The sequence below is a fragment of the Myotis daubentonii genome, chromosome X (genome assembly GCF_963259705.1).
Source record: "Myotis daubentonii chromosome X, mMyoDau2.1, whole genome shotgun sequence".
Lineage (NCBI taxonomy): Eukaryota > Metazoa > Chordata > Mammalia > Chiroptera > Vespertilionidae > Myotis > Myotis daubentonii.
The window spans coordinates 49,815,469-49,829,274 of record NC_081861.1 but is presented as its reverse complement, the minus strand read 5'-3'; the positions used below and the strand labels follow the sequence as shown (position 1 = coordinate 49,829,274).

The 13,806-nt window shown below is 35.3% G+C and overlaps 1 protein-coding gene across 3 annotated transcripts in view; it reads right to left on the bottom strand.

The window, feature by feature from the left end:
- Positions 1–13,806, bottom strand: part of AMMECR1 (AMMECR nuclear protein 1) — a 124,674-nt gene that overhangs the window by 69,882 nt on the left and 40,986 nt on the right. For 2 of the 3 annotated variants that reach the window (XM_059680089.1, XM_059680088.1), the window contains exon 2: positions 641–751. The exons of the other annotated variant lie outside the window; for it this stretch is intronic. In XM_059680089.1, the coding sequence (XP_059536072.1) occupies positions 641–751 (111 nt within the window). The remainder of the gene's footprint in view (positions 1–640; positions 752–13,806) is intronic. 3 annotated transcript variants of the gene reach the window in all.

Here is a 13,806-nt window from a genome sequence, read left to right as displayed (position 1 = left end):
AACTTGAAACGAAAGAAAATCAGATGGCATGCTTGATAGCTTTTTGTGAGTTCAAAAATTAAGAACCAAGTCCTAAAAACTGTAATGAGGCATTCATTATTTTGTCTTTGTGTTAGATGAAACAAAATAAGTAAGCTGCAATTAATTCTGGGTAAAGTGTGAATGTGAATGATTATGCTGCCAGGCTGTGGCATCATTTTCTTCCTAGCTTACTGGTTCCATTTAAAATACATAAAAGTATAACAAAATGTGCAAGATGAAACAGACATCAATACTTTTTTAAAAGTCTAACAGAGAAGACACAGTGACTAAAATTATGGAAATAATACATTTTGGTAACCTATGGACATTTGGTCATTGATTTTCAAATGAAAAAAAAAATAATCTGGTATTAAAAGAAAAGAAACACTTTAAAACATCTATGGCAGAATACATGTAATCACAGTATTTTATATTATGATAATATATATCAACATTTTACCAGAGATATGGCAAATGGTCGAAGAAAAATATTGAACATGAAAAGAGTCAAGAATATTGACAATTCAGTAAAGGAAAATGAATTAAATAATCAGGTTCAAGTTTTGTAAGTGTGTGTTTTTTTAATGTAGAAACAGAGGTAACAAAAATTGATCTTCACCTGGTAAGTGTGTACTCCCTGAGTCCTGAATGCAAATTCATGGCAGAAAAAGTACCTATGCATCCACGCAATCTTTTGTCTCGACCAATCTTCCATGTTACAAACAGTGGGCTGTAATGGAAGATAAAAACAGGGTAAATCAATCAATCAATTCAACTTAAGAATTTATTGAGCATTTACTATATGCAAAGTTAGATGCCTGAGATATAAAGACCAAATGACAGGACCTCAAGGGGCTGTGTCAACCCAATAGGACTGCATTTAGCAATAATTACAGCTACAATGTATTGAGCATACCCTATGTTAGGCAGCACAATCAACATTTTAAACAAATTATCTGTTAGCCTCATCAACACCTCTAAGAGGCTAGTGCTATTACTAACATTTCTATTTTAGGTATGAGGCAGTCTCACAGTTCATACATAAAGTAGGAACTCCAACTTAGACAATCCTGACTATAGGACCTTAACCATCATTTCCAAAATGCCATCATAACTGACTGCCTGATTCCTCATTTAAACCTCAAATTACTGATTCATTCATAAATCTAGTTTAAAAAAATCTGGGGGTAAATCACCAATTTCAATAAATACTTAACTAAACATATCGGGACAAAGTGCTGTAAAAGGTGCTACAGGAAATACAAAGCTGCCTAAAACATAGTTGTTGTTCTCTAGGAGCCAGTACAGAAGGCAGACATGTTCATAGTAAACTGCTATAAATTAAGCTACTGGGATAGAAGAAAATTTCATTGCGCTTGATCATCTTCAGCTTGGCTTATAAAAATGAGTAGGGATCAGAGATGAAGGACAACAGCAAAAATTATTAACAAAGTAATTCTTCAACCATTATATGGACAGAAAATTTATTTTAAATTTTAGATAAAATTATTGCCAATAAGTACAATCTCTCAAGCATCAACTACCAAAGTATAAACTGTAATATAATGGCATCAAGAAAGTAATATAGTTTTAAATGAAGTTTAATACAGTAAGTGTTTGGATTCTATAGCAACCACTGACAGCCTCACTTATTGGTTAAGTCTAAAAGCAATGATTTTCATCAGAAGCAACTTTATATGTTTTATGAAATAAATTAATTTACACACATTAGGACATTTTGTAAAATAATAAACACCTATAGTTGGGGATGGCTCGTGTTAATATGAGTATTAAAAGTATTGTTAGTATCACATAATAGACTTCAACTTTCTAAAATTTAAATTTTAGGGGAACATACCATATGTCATGTATTTGTGATAATATGCTGTTGAGTCAGAGAACACATTCTTTCTTTAAATTAGCCTATAGTGGGTCAGCAGACAGGTTCCCAAATAAACAGTATACAAGCCAAGGAGCAGTACTAAGAATTACCTTCTTCCTGGAGCCAAATAACCAGAGGCACTGAAAAAGATGACTAAAGTACAGGGCCAATGTGTGGTCGATATTAGTATTCAAGTGCTGAATGAACCACAGTAAAGATACTAAAATAAAAAGCAAAATGTAAATTCCAGGTTTTCTGTTTTCTACATCATGTGTACTGAATATCTTATAATTTGAGACAAGATTCTAATGCTCCCATTGGAAACTTTCTCTTGACTAATATTAGATCAGAAAGACTGGAATTAGAATTATTTTCTCACAAGTATTAGTATCCTAAAATTCATACGTTATCTCTAAATATGAATTTCACCTCTTCATTTTTTACTTTCTAATTTGAAGGAGTCAATGTCAACGACCATTATATGGACAGTAAGATATCGATCCTCAATAACACCTATGCAAAATATCTCTACACAAGCCATGTCCCTTGGCAGACCCTGAACAAAGTGAACCACACTGTACTAGATATAACATGTCTTTAAAATACCATGATGGCTTCTCAATAACACAGAACTAAGGGGCATATTCTCTCCTCAGTGACTTGAGAGAGAAATCTAAAAGTGCAAGTGAATTCATTTCCTATCAGAAACACAAGAAATGAAAGTCTTTTAAAAGTACTTTCAATTTTCTTATTTATCCCACTAAAATATATATAATACTCTCTACTCAAGAAAACATTCAAAATTCATAGGATAAATAGAAAAGACAGATTAAAAAATATGTTATGAAATATGTCAGAGGACATTCAAACACATAGTAGGGGGAATTATACAGTTTCTTATAATGCCAATAGAGGCCCAGTGCATGAAATTTGTGCACAGGTAGGGTCCCTAGTGGTTGCCAGTCGAGGTCTCCCTTCCCCCAGCTGCATGCTGCCACCACTGGCCAGAGGCTCCCTTCGCCCAGCTGCCAGCTGGGGCCTCCCTTCACACCTGCCTTGGCCTGGTGCCGCCTGCTCACCTGCTCCACCATCCTGCCAAGGTCCCGCTCTTGTTGGGGCCCATTGGAGCTGGCATCGCCTCCACTGCTGCCTCCTGCCAGTGCTGCATCACCGATGCCCGCCATGTTCCACACCACCCCCTGGTGGTCAGCACACATCTAACTCCCGGTTGGTCAAACTCCCGCCAGTAGGGACAATTTGCATATTAGCCTTTTATTACATAGGATGCTTTCACTGATGAAGGGATGATGTAATCAGGATGTAGGGATCTAGAGGATAAGCTGCATTTTGCTAGGCAGTCTGGGAAAAAAGGCACTCCGTAATAACTAAGAACATGAAGATGTAGAAGTGCACAACACTGTGGTCTCTTCCAGATTTAACATTCTATACATTTCAGTCACTATTGAATATGTGTTCTAAAGAGCTCTTACAAGAGGCAAAGCCAATGCAGAATTGTATGTACTCTCCCTGTTCCTTACCAACATTCACTCTGGTATTGTGGGGAACTATCTGTGTCAAAGATGTGAAGGATTTCTACTTGACAACCTCACTGTGTTTATGGCAGATGCCTAAAGATGGAAGAAATCAGACTTTTAGTAGACAGAATAAAACTATTCCTTCAAAACCTGGGACTCTAATTCCTCATTTGCAAAGGCTCATCTAATACCTTTTATAAAGAATACATATAAGGAATTAAAAAACACACACAAAATACCTAAAAGCGATATTTAATGGGAGAAAATTGGGAAGTTGATGATTTTAAAGTAGACTGAAACAGAATAAACATACCAGTAAATGAGCACAAAAGATTATATCTTGAGAGTGATAACTGCTTTGTACAGGGCAATGACTACAGGGACATTCACTATTATCTAAAAATAGCAACAAAAAAGTTTTATTTTTCCCAACACATAGAGGGAAAAAAATAGGCAAAGTAGAAAAAGAGATTTAAGCCTGTTGAGAGAAGCTGCTCAATAACAAGGATATAAGGAAAATAGTTCATGGTAGGACAGAAATGGAATATTTTTGGAAAATACTTTTACCATATGGTTTAAGGTCACCTATATACATTGAAAAAAATACTACAAAATAGAAAAGAGCTCAAAATGAAATGAAATATTAATGGAAATGTTTATCTAAGGGTAAGCAGACATTGCTTTTTAAGGAATTTTCCTACTTCTGAACATTTTATACCGCTATGTATTTAAGAAACCTTGGGAGAAACTCTCTCCATTTTTTCCCAGTCAGTAGACAGGAACACTTAGTAACTACCTTAGTGAATCCTCCCTGCCAACTGGCAGCCTACCATCAGGTCAATAGTAGTAGCTCTCAGGGAAATGTAGTTGCATGAAATCAGAATGAGTACAGAAAAGCAATGTATCCTGGGCAGAATATTCCCCAGTCCAAGTTGCATGCCACTTCCTGTGCCCCTCTTTAAGACTGTCCTATTGATGCAGGCTAGAACAGGTTAGAAATATGTTAGTAGGAGAGGGGAACAACTATGAAACAGGTGCATTTACTTAACAATATTTTATCCTAAATCCTATTTCCCCAGCCATACCATGGCAAAAACAGAGGTTAAAAAGAAATAGCCTTAGACATTTGTAAGCCCCCACTCTGACAATTTGCTCTTCATTAGAATTAGATTATTTAGAATGAAGTTTGTAGGTGGTAACATTAACAATGATATCAATCCCCACCAATGTAATACTAATTACTATAACATATGTATTCAACAAGATTATTAATATTGTAGGTGGATATGGGTAAAGAGAGAAGCCCTCTAACTTGGTTCTTTCCTTCTGCCTACAAATAATAATTGCTTCTCAACTATGTTCAGGTTCTTCTGCTACTTAGTTCAAAAATCCAACTGAATTACTCATAATGTCCAACTCAGAGAAAAATAGAAATGGTGGAGTTTTCCTTTCATCACCTGGTGAAAACCTTTCACTTCTTATTCCAACACAAAGTTATGTATATTATTTACAAATTATATAAACTACAGATTCAATTCATAAATATATACTCAATATGGTTAAATCCTGTATTAGTCTGCTTGGGGTGCCATAACAAAATACAATAGACTAGGTGGCTTAAAACAGCAGACATTTATTTTTGCACAGTTTTCAGGCTGGAAAGTCCAAGATCAAGGTTCCAGCAGGGTTCCATTTCTGGTGAGGGTTCTCTTCTTGGATAGATGACTGCTTTGTCCTGATATAGCCTTTCCTCCGAGCACTCAGAAAGAGCCAATGATCATGCACATGAGCTCTCTAATGTCTCTTCTTATAAGGACACTAATTCTATGGGATAAGGGCCCCACTCTTATGACCTCATTTAGCCTTAATTACCTCATTATAGGCCCTATCTCCAAATACAGTCACAGTTGGGGTTAGATTTCAATGTATGAATCTTGTGGGGACACAATCGAGTCCACAGCAAATAAATACCTAACAAAAATGTTAGCACATAGTTGAAAGTTTATATAATAGTGTATCTAAAGTTATTACTTAAAAGAACTTTGAAGAATTACCTGTTTCTTCTTCATTTTACAGGCAAAAACCAAATAGTGACCCAGGGAGACTAAATGCAGAGGCACCAAGCTGGTTAGTGTTAGAACTTGGCTGATTCTTCAAATTTTCTTACAACCGATTTAATTTTCCACCCAGTATGGGGGGGGGGGGGATTGTGTGTAGCATATCAGAGAATAGGAAAATCACATGAATACTTCACAGTACCATGCAGGTAGGCATAAGCACAAATATCCTCCTCCTCAGAGAGACTAGCTGAGAAGATACCAGGGCAAACTGGAAATGCTGAATAAGCTAGAAACACTAGACCCAATTGACAAATGTTTATACCAAATTTGACATGCTTGGTCTACACTATTCCCATTAAACGCTCATAACAAAACCTGCCAGTTTATTTTTGATGGTTTCCCAGCACCTGTTCTGACGCCCTCTCAACCTTCTTGCTTCATTTTTTTTATATTGTTTAGCCAGCCTTCATCAAACTCAGGTGTTTTAGGAATATCTACAAATTTCCATCAAAATTTCCATTTACCATCTGATTATTTAAGTAATTCATATTACTTAATGAGACTTTCGAATGAATAAATGATTAATGAATGAATAAGGCTTAACTCTTCCAGATAATTTGAAATTCAAATTGATAGAAAGCCCTGAAAGGAGAGGAATAGAAAGGGGTAAATGGGGGTAAGATTCTAAAGCATTTTGTACTTTCTCAGCCACACTAATCCTTTACTGAAGAGAAGGAAAATGCACTAAATCACCATTATAGCCCATACCACACTTTCCCTCCAACCTTTGTAATTAGTCTGTATCCCATGGAGCTCAGGAAAATAAGGAGACACAGACAGCATAGTTTAGTATAGAAAACCACAAATATCTGAAAGTGTGAATCAGGAATTACCAATCTTTCAGTAATTTCCTCTACCTGGTATTCCCAGAAATTCTATCATAACAGCATTGTTTTTATTTTCCCTGTTTTTATAATGCTAATTTAACTGGCAAATGCCAGAGGAAGAGAGGCAGTCTAAAGACTTACATATGACTGGAAATGTTGAAAGTATGTGTGTGCCTTGTAAATCAAGGATAATCACCACCAACATACAACCAGCCAAATCATAAGCACACTTTAAAAGATTAGCTTGATTCTGCCAATTTTTGAGCTGAAAGAATCATTTCTTCCTGTTAGCAAGACCAAATCAACAATTTTCAGTAAGCTAAAAAAATTCAGTCTCAGACTTGACATATTGCAATAGTCTGTCTTATTAATTTGTTTTTTTATAGCCCCAAATTAAATGGAAAAAACTACCTGCGTTGGAAAAAATACCATATTTGCACATATTTTCTCTTCTTAGTTGACACTGCAGTATTAAATTTAACATATGGTAGCATTATAAGGATGAAATAGCTGTGTGTTTCTTCTTATAATAGGAACAAACCACAAATCTTTATTATCTGAAAATGTAACTCTATTAAATTTTAAATGACAAATTGCTATAGATTTCCAAAATGAAATAATTTCTATTTGAAATTCCTATTCTGAAACAATTTCTTCAAAGAACTTTAAGGTTTGATACTCAGGCTTTATTATGAAAAGAATTATTTTTATATATAAAACAGACCAGGCAAAAACAGATGACCTTCTGCTAGTCTTAAGATTTCTAAAGTCAATATAAGCAAAACTAAGAGACTAGTATGACTAGATCCAGGAGTTTTAGAATGAATATTGTTGAATATAGTCAAATCTTTTTTTTATGCCATTAACATTTTTATGGAACAGCGTTTTGAGACTTCCATTTGACAATTTGCATGCTGAATGATGGGGGGGGGGGAATTCGTAACACTTTAAACAGAATAATGAAGACAAGTAATGGTCTGTTTTTTTTGTTTTGGTTTGGCTTGGCTTGGCTTGGTTTGGTACCTATAACTTACTTTCCCACCTAATCACCTATCTTCTACCATCTCAATTACCAAAAAATATGTTGACTGAGTTAAATACTAATATAAAAAGAACTGGACAGTTATCCAGCTTCTTCATTCTAGATTTTTATCGTGTTTCCTATTCCAAGGAGATCCAATGTAATGTGCCAGCTTAATAAGTAAGACCAGCAATAAAACTTTGATATATTTGTTTTTCACATGTTTTCTGGGTTTAGGAAGGTAACTGTTTTGATTTTAAAGTCTTGTATTGGATTACTTGCTCCTTTGGGAGAAAGGAGCTGGATAGACTCAGCTTTGTAGCAGGAATTCAGCAAGCCCCTTATTTTAAGGGAAAGAAGAAAGGTGGGATCTAGGGACAAATTGCTAAAGTGAGAGCTTATTTTGTATCAGAGCTGCTTATGCTGCCTTTGCTTCCCCCCTCCTTTTACTTTCAGAAAACAGTTCAATCTCTCAAGAACCTCTCTCTACTATTAAATATCTGAGAGATTGAGGCTTTTTTTTTTTTACATGGAATTGACATCCTCATCTCTAAAATGTTTCTTTAAAAAAATCAACTTTCTTAAAGTATTATTGCTATAATAAAAGCACCTATTTAAGTGTAAAATTCAATGAACTTTGACAAATGTACACAAACATAACCTAAACCACAGAGTTTCCTCATGCCTCTTTGCAATTTCCCCCCCTTCCTCCCCGCTACCCTCTCCCCCCCCCTCCCCCCCCCCCCCCACACACACACTCCTGGAACCTGGTGAACACTAACCTGCTTTTGGTCACTGTTATTTTGCTTTTTCTAAAATTTCATGTAAATGAAATCATCCAATATGTAGTTTTTGTGTATATCTTCTTTCATTTAGAATAAAGCTTTTTCTAGTTATCCATGTTGTTTGGTCCTTTTTATTGTTGAGTAGTATTACACTGATTGGATATACCAAAATTTATTTATACACGCATTCATTGATGGATATTAGGACTGCTTCCAGTTTGGGGCTTCTATAAATAAAATTGCTAGGATAATATTTGCATTTACGTTTTTGTGTGAACATAAGTTTTCATTCTTGTTAGGTAACTACCTGCAAAGAGTATTGCTGAGTTATGAGTAGGTGTATATTTAACTTTACAAGAAATTGCCAAACTTCCAATTAGCCATACCAATTTCCAGTGGCAGTACCAATTACATTCCTACCAGCATTGTATGAGTATGCCAGCTGTCCACATCCTCACCAACACTTGGTCTTCTCTCTTTTTGAAAATTGAAGCTAATGTGTAGGGATATCTCACTGTGGTTTTAATTTGCAGCTCTCTGATAATTAAGGATATTGAGCAACTCTTCAACTCTTTTTAAAAATATATTTTATTGATTTCAGCAAGGAAGGGAGAGGGAGAGATAGAAACAACGATGAGAATCATTGATTGGCTGCCTCCTGCACACCCCCTATTGGGGATCGAGCCCACAACCCTGGCATGTGCCCTTGACTAGAATCTAACCTGGGACCCTTCAGTCCACAGGCAGACCCTCTACCCACTGAGCAAAACCGGCTAGAGCAACTCTTCAACTCTTTTTTTTGTTTGTTTGTTTGGTTTTTTTTGCAACTCTTCAACTTTTAACATTCACTCATATATCTTCTTTTGGGAGGTGCTTATTCAACCCAGTGACTCATTTTTATTTATTTATTTTTAATCTTTATTGTTGAAAGTATTACATATGTCTCTTTTTCCCCCCATTGGCCCCCTCCAGCCCATCCCCGCCCCCCCCCGCCCCAGTCTTTCACCACCCTGTCTGCCCCACCCCCACCTCGCCTTCCCTCTGAGATTCCACACTCTGTTCTTTGCTTCCATGTCTCTGGACCTCATTTTTAAATGGTCTTCTATTGAGTTGTGGGTTTTTAAAAAATATATCCTGGATACCAATCTTATTACATATATGTACTGCTAATATATTTTCCTAGTCTGTGGTTTGCCTTTTCATTTTTTTTCTCTTCTTAAATATATATTTTTATTGACTTCAGAGAGGAAGGAAGAGGGAGAGAGAGTTAGAAACATCAATGAGAATCATTGATAGGCTGCCTCCTGCACGCCCCCTACTGGGGATTGAGCTGCAACCCAGGCATGTGCCCGTGACTGAAATTGAACCCAGGACCCTTCAGTTCTCAAGCCAACGCTCTATCAACTGAGCCAAACCAGCTAGGGCAGCCTTTTTGTTTTCTTAATGGTATCTTTTGAAGAGCAGACATTTTAAAATTTGATGTTTACTTTTATCAATTTTTCTTTTCTGGTTCATGTTTTTGTGTCTAATAGAAGAAATCTTTATCCAAAGGTAATGAAGATTTTCTCCTGTTCTCTTCCAGAAGATTTATAAATTTAGCTTTTACATTTAGGTTTATGACATGAGTTACTTTTTTTGTGTATACTGTGAGGTTCAATTATTTATTAATATTTGGTGAAGAATCTTTGTATGTATGTATATAAGGAGTATTGGTCTTGGTTTTCTTTTCTTGTAATATCTTTGTTAGCTTTTGGTATTTACAGTGATGCCAGCCTCATGCAATAAGTTGAGAAGGATTTTATCCTCCTGTGTTTTCTACAAGTTTGGTTTATTTTATAGAATTCACCATTAGAGTCATTTAATTATAATTTTTACTTCCTTAATAGATATAAGGTTATTCAGATTTTCTAGTTCTTCCTGAGTCTGTTTTGGTAATTTGTGTCTTTTAAGGAATACTTCCCAATTTCTCTAAATTGTAGAATTTGTTGGTATAAAGTTATTCACAATATTCCCTTATTATCCTTTTCATACCTATAGGATCTATAGAAATGCCCTCTTTCCTTCCTGATATTGGTAATTTATGTTAATTTGTATCTTTTATCTCTTTTTTATCTTTATCAGTCTACCTATAGGTTTATCAATTCTGCTTATCTTTTCAAGGAGCTATTGATTTAATTGATTTTTCTTTATTGTTAGTTTTCTATTTTATTGATTTCTACTCTTCTTTTATTCATCTTATTCAGGGTTAATCTGCTCTTCATTTTCTTATTTCTTAATGTGGAATCTTAGATTATTGATCTTAGATCTTATTTTAAAGCTATAAATTTCCCTCTAAGCACTGTTAGATATATCCCACAAATTCCAGTGATGTTTTCATTATTATTCAGTTCAAAATATTTTTAAATTTCCCTTACATTTACTTCTTTGACCCATGATCCATTTAGAGGTACATTATGTAATTTACTAATATTTGAGAATTTTCCAGGTATCTTTTTATTGATTTCTAATTTAATTCCATTTTGATCAGAGAACATACTTTGTATAACTTCAATTCTTCTGAATATACTAAGGCTTGTTTTATGGCTCAGAATGTGGTCTATCCTAGTGAATGTACCATGTCAATTTGAAAAACAAAGATGTATTCCAGTAGTTTCAAGTCCAGTGCTTTAAAAATGTCAAGTAGGTGTAGTTGATTGGTAGTGTTCGTCAGGTTTTCTATCTACTCAGTGATTTTTTTTCATCTACTTGTTCTATCAATTACTGAATTAAAGAGTATTGAAGTATACAACTCAAATTATGGTTTTCTGTATCATTTCAGTTGTATCTGCTTTTTTAAAACATGTATTTTGAGTCTCTACAAGGAACAGGCATTTAGAATTGTTGTCTTCTTGATGAATTGACCATTTTGCCATTATGAAACATCCCCCTTGTCCTCATAATACTGTTTGTCCTGCAGTCTAATTTGTTTAATTAACATAGTCACTCTAGCTTTCTTATAGTTTTGTATGATATACCTTTCCCATCTTTTTATTTTTAACCTGTGTCTCTATTCTTTTTTTAAATATATTTTTATTGATTTCAGAGCGGAAGGGAGAGGTAGAGAGAGATAGAAACATCAATGATGAGACAGAATCATTGATCTTTTGCCTCCTGCATGTCCCACAGTGGGGATCGAGCCCACAACCCAGGCATGTGCTGGGACCAGGAATTGAATCGTGACCGTTCATAGATCAACACTCAACCACCAAGGCATACCCACCGAGATGTGTCTTTATTCTTAAAATGGGTTTCTTAGAGTCAGTACATAGTTGGGTCTTGCATTTTTATGCAGCCTTTTAATTGGAGTATTTAGGCTACTTACATTCAATGTAATTTTGATATGATTGTCTACCATGTTTATATTTGATATTGTTGTTGTGCCTCTTTTGGCAGTTGTTCCAGGTTGTATTATGATGAGTCTTTAACTTACTCCAATCTACCTTCAAGTAATATCACATCACTATACATATAACATAGGGATCTTAGCAGCATACATCCATTTCACTCCTTCCATCCCTTGGGGCTATTGTCATACCTTATATACATTCCATGATAGATTATTAATTTTGTTTTAAACAATCACTTAATTTTAAACAACATTTTAAATGAGAAACAAAGTTTGTTATATTTACCCCATACTTACTGCACTTATCTGGAACTCTTCATTACATTGTAGAGACCCAAGTTTCCATCTGGTGTCATTTTCCTTCAGCCTGAAAAACTTCCTTTAATATTTCCTGTAGTATAGGTCTGCTGGTGACAATTCTTTCAGTTTTTGTTTGTCTGAAAGAAAATGTATTTCACCTTCATTTCTTTTTGCTTTAATTTTTTAAAGATATTTTCATTGGAGATAGGATTTGAGTTTTTATTTTTTCTTTTGGCTCTTCAAAGATCTCATTCCATTGTCTTCTTGCTCGCATTTTTTTTCTAATGAGACCTATGATTTTTTAAATCTGGTTTCTTCTGTATTAATATGTGTGTGTTTTTTTTCTCTAGCTTCTTTTTAGATGTCCCCTCTACTATTGGTTTTCAGCAATTTGATAATAGTCATGGTGTGGTTTTCTTTTGTGGTTATCCCAATTAAGAGTTCATTGAGCTTCTATGTGTTTATAGTTTTCATCATAATTGGAAAATTTTAGTCATTATTTCTTAAACTATTTTTCAGTCTATTCCTCTCTCTCCTTTCCTTTTGGAACTCCAATTACATGTATGTTAGTCTGCTTGATATTGTCCCACAGTTCTCTCTCTTATCTTCAGGATTTTCCCATTCTCTTTTGCAGATTGGATAATTTCTATTGTTGTATCTTCAAATTCATTGATCTTTTCTTCTGTAGTCCAATCTGCTATTAATCTCATCCAGTGAATTTCTCATTTCATATTCTATACTTTTCAGCTCCAGAAGTTCTAATTGGTTCTTTATATGTCTTCAATTTTTCCTCATTATATTCATGTGTTACTTTCAATTGTTAAAAGTCTTTGCCTGCTAAAGTCTTTTTTTTTAACGTATTTTTATTGATTTCACAGAGGAAGGGAGAGGGAGAGATAGAAACATCAATGGTGAGAGAGAATCATGGATCGGCTGCCTCCTGCACGCCCCTGACTGGGGATGGAGCCTGAAACCCAGGAATGTGCCCTGACTGGGAATGGAACCGTGACTTCCTGGTTCATAGGTGATGCTCAACCACTGAGCCGTGCTGGCTGGGCTAATTCTATAACCATCATTTCTGATTTTGTTTCTATTGAATGACTTCCTCCTGGTTATGAATCACATGTCAGTGCTCCTAGGAATGTTTAGTAATTTTGGGATGTCAGATACTATAATCATTATATTCTTGATTGCTTTGATTTTACTGTCTTCCTTCAGAGTGAAGTTTGTTTTGTCATGCATCTAAATTATTTGTGGATAATTATTTTTCAACACTTGGTTTATAAGTTTTGTTAGATCGGATTCAGAGTACCCTTTACTCTAGGGCTACATTACCCCTATTACTAATGTATGATGCTTCTGGGATCTCTACTACATACCCTGGGTGTTCAGCGATATCTTTCCACTTTTGCTGTAGGAACTCAAATGTCTCTCAGTCCTGTATGACTTTTGGTAAGTTTTCAACTTATAGCACCTGAGTAATTGTTTTTTGCACAGCCTCATGTGTTTCTTTCAATACATGCACAGATTTATATTAAGTGGAAGATAAAGGGGACATTTATGCAGATTTGTGGAACTATTTCTCTGAGTAGCTTCCCCCTCCAGTATGTTGCTGTACAAATTCCTATTACATAGGCCTCCCTGGGCTCCTATCTCTGTCTCATCAATTCAACAAGACTGCAGGCTCTGCTTGGGTTCCCTTTTACAATTCTATGGTCCAGACCAGCCATGGGCAAACTACGGCCCACGGGCCGGATCCAGCCCGTTTGAAATGAATAAAACTAAAAAAAAAAAAAAAGACCGTCCCCTTTTATGTAATGATGTTTACTTTGAATTTATATTAGTTCACACAAACACTCCATCCATGCTTTTGTTCGGCCCTCCGGTCCAGTTTAAGAGCCCATTGTGGCCCTCGAGTCAAAAAGTTTGC